At 45.0% G+C, this 8,212-nt stretch overlaps 1 protein-coding gene across 5 annotated transcripts in view; it reads right to left on the reverse strand.

Annotated features, from left to right (window-relative positions):
• ETV5 (ETS variant transcription factor 5) overlaps positions 1-2,612 on the reverse strand; it is a 46,428-nt gene extending 43,816 nt beyond the window's left edge. The window contains exons 1-4 of one of the 5 annotated variants that reach the window (XM_061636539.1): positions 2,504-2,612; positions 432-575; positions 193-280; positions 11-58 (exon numbers count right to left, since the gene is read on the reverse strand). In XM_061636539.1, coding sequence (XP_061492523.1) covers positions 11-58; positions 193-280; positions 432-476 — 181 coding nt within the window. In that variant the 5' untranslated portion in view covers positions 477-575; positions 2,504-2,612. The other 4 variants (XM_061636544.1, XM_061636543.1, XM_061636541.1 and 1 more) reach the window with 4 other exon arrangements.
• Between the last annotated feature and the right edge of the window lie 5,600 nt (positions 2,613-8,212).

Below are 8,212 nucleotides of genomic sequence, written 5' to 3' on the forward strand. Positions count from 1 at the left end.
AGGGATTTACCTTCAGCTAACCAAGCCTCCTGCAGCTGGCTGAGATCCTGAAACAATTCTGAAAGAAAATAAGGAAAAAAAAAACATTGACTTCTCTCTACTTACATGTCTTTTACACACACTGCTTAAAATGGTGATGATTCAAATAAGCTTTTCTCAACAACAACAACAACAAAAGGGATTCTTTACTACCTTCAGAATCATGAGCCAAGTCAGTGTCCTGAAACTTCCTTTTTCTGTCATTCACTGGCCTCCCGCGACATTCATCTGTGCAAGGTTTCTGGAAGCAGCAAAGACATGTAACTATGACGGGCAGTGCTTCAAAACCAAAACACCAAAACCAACATGAACTTCATACCAAGGAGTGTGGGACAGGGAGGTCACATGCTAAGAAAACAAAACCACATTTTAAAACTTTGTACAAGACCTACCCCAGGGACCATGAAAGGGACCTGCTGGTCATAAAAACCATCCATTGTGCTTGCCAATTCTTTAATATTCCCTTGAATGTTTTTAGCATCGAGTAATTCCAGGATGAGAAGAGTTTTCAGAATCTAGTTCTGGTGGATTTAAGACTAGAAGAGAGAGGACAGAAATCAAAATATGTTCTGCCTTTAAACCATTTTAAGAGACAATCTCTAACAGCACTTGAACACATTCTGCTTTTGAGGATTATCTATTGTGCTTAATTAACATACACAAAACATGAGGGGGAAAATCAATCCATTATAGTATTTCCCCCTTTCCATCTAGTTGCTATGATATTCATTCATTAAGTTGATCTTTTTAAATCAACACACAAAAGCCTCAACCTTTAATCCATGATGTCACAGAGTTACTATGGAGACAGCTGTGACATCACCAAATGTGAATTACAAATGCTTAAGAACAAACATAAGGAGAATGGCATGGATTACAAGGCAGAGATCATATGGCTTGGAGTACATTTTCTCCCTACATGGTCAAAAGGTAATATATAAATAGCAACAAGTGCACAGAAAGTCAGCTGGAGTTAGTGAAAAAGCTTTCAGGAGATGATACATGTCTATATACAACTGTTTGAGATTATGAAGACAGCAAATGCCCTAATCTCATATACTGAGATATACTGCTGACTTCAATGCGACTTGAATATATGCTTAGAACTGTAGCCTTCCAAGCAGTATTTGAAGTAGTATTGTTCTAGCTAATCTAAACATTCAACTGCCAAGGAAATCTCAGACAACTTATTTAAAACACACTGCAATAGAATCTCCATGTTAGGCTGACATAATATCCAGCACGAATGGAAAGCAGCTTAGTCCCTTGTTCTGCTGATGCAACTTTTGCTGCTCTTGAGCAGCCTGTACATTTTAAAGAAATCTGGCTAAGCAAAGGGCCGTTTTCAGTCGCCTCTAAAATAAATTTATTGAGACGTTTAACCCAAGAGAGATATGCATCCTGTTTAAAAGAAACAGTATTTTCTATGAACTCCTCACAACAATATAGAATCTGTAATTTCGAAAAAAGAACTAGAAGAAAAAGTGCAGTTTCATAAGATGGGGGGGGAGAAAGGTGGTGGTAGAGAGATCGCTTACGAACTTCCCTATCTAGTAGACCAACTGTTGCAGACTGCTCCTAAATGTCACCGGGAGCACAAACGTTTAGACCGTGCACATCAATGAATGCTAAAGAAAAACCGCCATTCCCAACTTGTTCCGTCGATTTTAAGCAACATCTTTAAAAACATTACGTCGCGCGTCCTAAATCCGCATTCTACTTGGCCGCTGCAATTCGCTTCCCCCTTTTCCTGTACCCCTAAGAAAAGCCTTTAGCAGAGCCAAACAATACAATTACCATTTCCCCGCTGTCACTAAAAATTCTGCCTTAACTTTTATGAATGGCGGAGGAAGCAACAAGAGCAGATAGCGTAACTAGATCCCCAGCGTAGGGCCCCATTCACAAAACCAAGACACGCACTTCCCAGCTCACTCCATTCATGAAACGCCTTCAGATGGGCCCCCACCCCTGCAGCCCTCAGCAGAACGCCGCGAAGAGACTCAGCCCCCGCCCCCGCACGCAAGGCTTCATTCACACAAAACCGGCTCCATTCATAAAATCGCCCACATTCACAAAAAGAAAAAAAACACCAACTCCCGACAGAGCCACTGCCTGCAGCAGCCTGTGGCGGCGCGGCTGTGCAGGCTTCCCTTGCAATTCTACTCCGTAGCTTTCCTCACAGCACTCTTGCAGACCCCAAACCTGCCCCCTCCCGCACCTGAGATCCAGCCCTACTGCTTATCCCCGGCTCCAGACTACTAAATTAACGCCTCCATCTCAGTTGTGGTTTCAAAGCTTACCCAACACAACACCCCCCCAGCATCACCTTGCACCCCCAAACACCTGCACCCCCGCAAGCCTCCACCCTCCGATCCCACATCTCCAAGCACCCCGTTGCTCAGGACCCTCCGCCCAGATTTTGACCCCAGTCCTTGGAAGCTGAATAGCCTCCGCCCCTCCTCACCTGGCTATAGAACTAGCGCGATGCCGCTGTGCAGTCGCTAGAAGCCCTGTGTCTTCTTTGGGTTGCTGCCGGAGCCCCTGAGCGGCCTCCAGAGCCCGCCCCACCCTCTCCCCATTGGCCCACGGCCCGCCAGAGGTTGTCAATCACAGCTTGTTTACCCTACCAGGCACCCAATGGCGCTCGGATGTTGCAACACCTCCCACTCCTGAATGGTTGCAGTTGCCCAGCAGCGCATTCTAAGCCCTCCTCCTCGCAATGATGAACTGCTTGTGGTTTTTTTTCCTCCTCCAGGGAAATATAGCCAATCAAGGCGGTCTTGATTTACATACTTTTTCTAGGAGCGTTTTCATTCATAAAAAAAAGGAAAGAAAAAATGATTGCCTTCCGAGGGCGAGGCAGGCTCAGGGAAAGATTTAAAGGAAACGCGCGACCAAGAAAATCACGGCCGCTGCCCCATCTGGTTTTTGGATTTGAAATTAATCCTACGATCAGATTTTTAGTTACAACAGTGCAAACATTTCTGCTCTGATGTGCTACACCCATTGGTATTAAGAGTGTATTAAGAGTGTCGCGTTCAGAGAGCTTTATTTACTCCAAAATAAGTGCGCTTTGGGCTGCAGTAGGATCTAACTGCACAGTGCGCCCTGAGTTCACAGAGCCCCAGCCTTGCCGAAACTTCTGAGATAGTCTTACAGCGCACTTCCCGGGCAGCAGGCCCATTGTACTCAGTGGGAGGTCTTACTTCTGCGTCGGCATGCACAGGGTTGCACTGCATTGTTGACCCGAACATAGGAAGCTGCCTGATACAGTCTGACCATTGGTCCATCTAGTGCAGTCTTGTCTACAATACACTGACTGACCAGGGTTTCAGGCAGGAGTCCCTCTTAGCCTTAACTTAGAGATACTAAGAACTGAACCTGAGGCTTTCTGTGAGCAAAACAGATCTTCACCACTGAGCTAAGTGTCCTTTGGACTGTACCTGCTCGAAAATACTTTATTTTTAAAAGTTAAGAACATAAGAAGACCCCCGCAGGATCAGATGAAGGACCCATCTAGTCCAGCATCCTATGTCCCGCAGTGGGCAACCAGATGTTTATGAAAATCCCATGAAGGCAATAGCATTCTCCTGCTCATATTCCCCACGGACTGGCATTCAGAGACATGGTGCCTCTGATCCTGGAGGTAGCAATCATGACTAGGAGCCATTCAAAGCCTTATTCTCCATGCAGCAGCTCTCTTTTGGCAGGATGTTTCGAGTGCTACCTTTGAATAACAGTGGGTTGGTACTGCGGTCGGTTCTGATGTTTGATTGATTGCTGATATATTTAAAACCTTCACGTAGCTGAAATGTGCTATTGTAATGTTGGTTTATATTTTGTTCCCCACTTTGTGTGGTTCCCTGAAATAGAAAAGTCTGTCAATGGATATTGGCTGTAGTAGCCAAAAATGGAACAATGATGTTCAGGGGCTGTGTATTATTATTCATTAGACTTATCAGTCATTTGTTACCCAAAGGTCTCCAAGTGATGTACTGCACATTTAAAAGCTATCTTATCTTTCTCCTATTATACAGAGGGCAAATAACTGATGGTATCACCATCAAGTCCTACTTTTGGGCTTCCCAGAAGCATTTGGCTAGCCATTGTGGGTGACAAAATACTAGGACTGATGGACCTTGGCTTATTCCAGTACAGGTGATTCTTGTGTTCTTAAGCACGGCTCACTTAACACAGAGTAGTTTGCCTTTTTGAAGCTATTCTGAGCTGGAGCAGCCTTAGTGTTCGACAAGCTGGGCTCTCATGCCGGGTGCCAAGCTGAAGGGGGAACGAAGCACAGTGGCTTGGTATGGCTTGATGTTTGAAATCTATAACCTTTTTATGGACTGTCCTGGGAAATCCTGGGAGAAGTTAATAGGTTTTGCAATCTTGCACGAGTCAAAGAGTTTGGCAACATTGCAAAACAGTCCCTGATGCAGGGTGGGGAGACCCCAGTGGAGTGCACCAAAGACACTTCTCTTGACTCAAGGCACAATTTATCCTAGGGCCAGCTCTGATCCTAAGCACACAGCCCTGCTTTGTATCAGTAGTGGGGAGTATGTGGCTGAAGGCTGACTCTAAGGTCCTTCTTTTGGCTGCAAGGCCATTTTGACTAAACCAAACCACACCCACTTGCCCTACACCAGTGGGGCAGGTAAAGACACGGTGGGGATCAAAGGGAGTTTTCAGGCTCTGTTGATCATCTGATTAACAGTACCTGCAAAACCCCTCGCACAGGGCTTTGCAAGCAGCTGATATTAAAATATGTCCTACAAGACATTAGGAATGGTTCCACTTAAAAAATAAATAAATCCTGAAGTCAGCTAACATATTCTCTAGCACCATCCCTGGGTCACATCCTTTCCAGAAACTGCTGCCTACTCCCCACAGCCATTTCATGACTAGGGATGGTAGTCTGAAGGTCAAGTGGGTTCAGACTAGTGCACATGCAGATTGTGCAAGCCTAGCTTGGGCTGTGCTTATGGTATAGTGGTTGTGTGATTGGTTCACTATGAGCACCTTTAGCAACTCAAACCACATTTGGCACTGGTGAAGCAAGTGAGCCCAGTTCCATGCAGTTCTGTGAAGTTGGTAGGGCAAAATGGCCCTCACTATGCCTGTGTTGGTTTGGAGGCATTGACTTCCCCAAGTACTAATTCATCCTCTTTTGGGTAACTGGTGGCTTGGTTTAATATGGGGGTCTGACTTAAGGGGTTGTTGCTTAATGTTCTTGAAAAGAGACCTCTTCAGTTAAAGCAAGAGAAAAGCCATTTTATTAGACATCCATGTGGAGGGTTAAAACTGTACGGGTGGGTTTGTGGGGATGTGCCTCCTGGCCCTGCTGCTGTTGTTGCACATTCTGCCTACTGGATGTCCACAAAGTGAATGCATACATCTGGAAAGGGGAAATCTATGCTAGGACAGCTGAATGCAAGCACAGCTTCTGGCACAGCCAGTTGCCCACAAAAATGAAATCCAGAATCCTCTGTGACAACACAAGTTGTTCTAGTGTTCACCCTTTAAATTCACACAGAGAGCCAGCCAAATTAAAAGTGTTGACCCATAAGTCCTTCCATGAGATTGGAACTTTAGTTGTGTAGGGTTCCGGGTGGAATGAGGGTCTGTGCATAGCCAGCTGCATGTTCTATGCTCAGTGAATGGGTATCCAGGGGACAGGAGTGCAAAGCATCAAGAGCTTAGCTAGGAAGTGGGGTTCTGCACTTTGGTTTTGCATTTAGCCCTATGCATGCATGGATTTATTGATTTAAAAGCATTTATAAACGGATATATTATAAATCTTTTTGGTCTCTCTAAAAATGGATGGCAATGTCTAAAGAGAGCTTATACACTTCCAACTTGGTTGGCTCTCTGTGTGAATTTAAAGGGTGCCCTAGAATAACTTCACGGAATCATAGAATCATAGTTGGAATGGGTCTATAAGGCCATCGAGTCCAACCCCCTGCTCAGTGCAGGAATTCAACTTAAAGCATACCTGACAGGTGGCTATCCAGCTGCCTCAATGCCTCCAGTTTTGGAATGTCCACCACCTCCCTAGGAAATTGGTTCCATTGTTGTACTGCTCTAACGGTTAGGATGTTTTTCCTGATTTTTGGCCAAAATCTGACTTCCTGTAATTTGAGCCCATTATTCCGTGTTGTGCACTCTGGGATGATCAAGAAGAGATCCTGGCCCTTCTCTGTGTGATAACCTTTCAAGTACTTGAAAAGTGTGATCAAATCTCCCCTCATTCTTCTCTTCTCAAGGCTAAGCATGCCCAGTTCTTTCAGTCTCTCTTCATAGGGCTTTGTTTCCAGTCTCCTGATCTTCCTTGTTGCCCTCCTCTGAACTTGTTCCATTTTGTCTGCATCCTTCTTAAAGTGCAGTGTCCAGAACTGGATGCAGTTCTCAAGATGAGATGTAACCAGTGCTGAATAGAAGGGGACTAGTATTTCACATGATTTGGAAACTATACTTCTGTTAATGCAGCCTAAAATAGCATTTGCCCTTTTTACAGCTACATTGCACTGTTGGCTCATATTCAGTTTGTGATCAACAACAATTCCAACATACTTCTTGCATGTAGTATTGCTGAGCCAACTATACCCCATCTTCTTACTGTATTTGGTTTCTTTTTCCTAGATGTAGAACTTTGTACTTATCCCTGTTAAATTTCATTCTGGTGTTTAGCACAATGCTCCAGCTTATCAAGATCACTTTGAATTTTGTTTCTGGCTTCTAGGGTATTAGCTATCCTTCCCAATTTTGTATCATCTGCAAATGTGATAAGCATTCCCTGCACCTCCTCCTCCAAGTCATTAATAAAAATGTTGACGAGCACTGGGCCCAGGACTGAGCCCTGTAGTACCCTGCTCATTGCCTCTCACCAGTTTGAGAAGGAATTTGTATTATCACAGAGGATTTTGAACTGTACTCTCATTTGTGTGGACAACAAGTCGTGCATGAGTTCACATTCATGCCCTGTCAATGGCATGGTTGGGCATTTGAATTAGTATCTGGTACCAGTATTTGATTGTAACCTGCAATTTCTGGGGGCGGGGTATTGACCCCAAATGCCTGTGCCCCCTAGAAGTGCTTTGGAGAAAACCACAGGAACATGCTTCAGTGCCTTTGTGAGATCACTAGCCAATACACCAATCATATCCCTTACCTCATATCAAATTGCAAGATTCTAGATTCAAGTGCTAGCTGGCAAGTCTGCTGAATCTATAGTTGCCCAACACCTTGGTGGCCTGAACCTCACCTTGATCATCCGACATCTCCTGGGGCCCTAAATCCAGTTCTGAAGCAGAAAGGAAGCAACTTGCTCAGCAACACAGAGTGAATGATTCGAAAGCATTGTTGTGAAATGTATCACAATGGATGCCCATTATGCCTAGAAAGTGAACAGGGAATTTATTGGGCAAAGGAGGCAGCCTAGGAAAGAAAGATACAGCACAGGATAGGGAAAATATGGCAGGACCAGTCTAGAGGGTCTACGGAAAGAGAAGGGTGTGAGGGGAAAGGGGGTGGAGGCAACACAGACCTGAAGTTCACAGTGAGGCAGTATAAGCAGCCTCTGGCATGGGAAAGAGGAAACACAGAGAGTAGGACAGTAGCCCTGAGGAAGCAGCAGTCAGAGGACAAGAAAAGTAGGAGAGAGCCAGCAGGAAAAGGGGAAGTGAAGTGAGGTCTGGTCCTCACCAAGTCACTCACCCACTCCATTCCATTTCCATGCACTTTCTCATCACCTCACTAGTGCTGCCTTCACCAACCTGGCGCCCTCAAGATGTTTTGGAGTCGACTACAGCTCCAATCAGCCCCAGGGCGATTTCTTTGTTTGTTGTAGTCCAGATCATCTGGAGGGCACCAGGTTGGTGACGGCTGCACAAGAGTTTTCTCAAAAACTTATAGATTCATATTCTGTTCAATCGTTCTGATCTTGAACATGTTCACATAAGTCCTTCGGCCGATATCAGCACGGTTGAACTTGCAGCCGAACTTGGGTTTGGTTCAGTTCTTCAAACTCATGCTTTGGCGTCAGTTGCTGTTTCAGACAGACAGGCAGGTTGCAAGAGGAAGCAGAGCAGCTTGTTGCCAGGTTTCGCCGCCTTCTTGCTGAGAGCATTTCTTTCTTTTTTCTAGTGAGGCTTATCTTTGATTGAACACTTTCCCT

Source organism: Rhineura floridana, chromosome 7 (assembly GCF_030035675.1).
Source record: "Rhineura floridana isolate rRhiFlo1 chromosome 7, rRhiFlo1.hap2, whole genome shotgun sequence".
In the NCBI taxonomy this organism is placed as follows: Eukaryota; Metazoa; Chordata; class Lepidosauria; order Squamata; family Rhineuridae; genus Rhineura; species Rhineura floridana.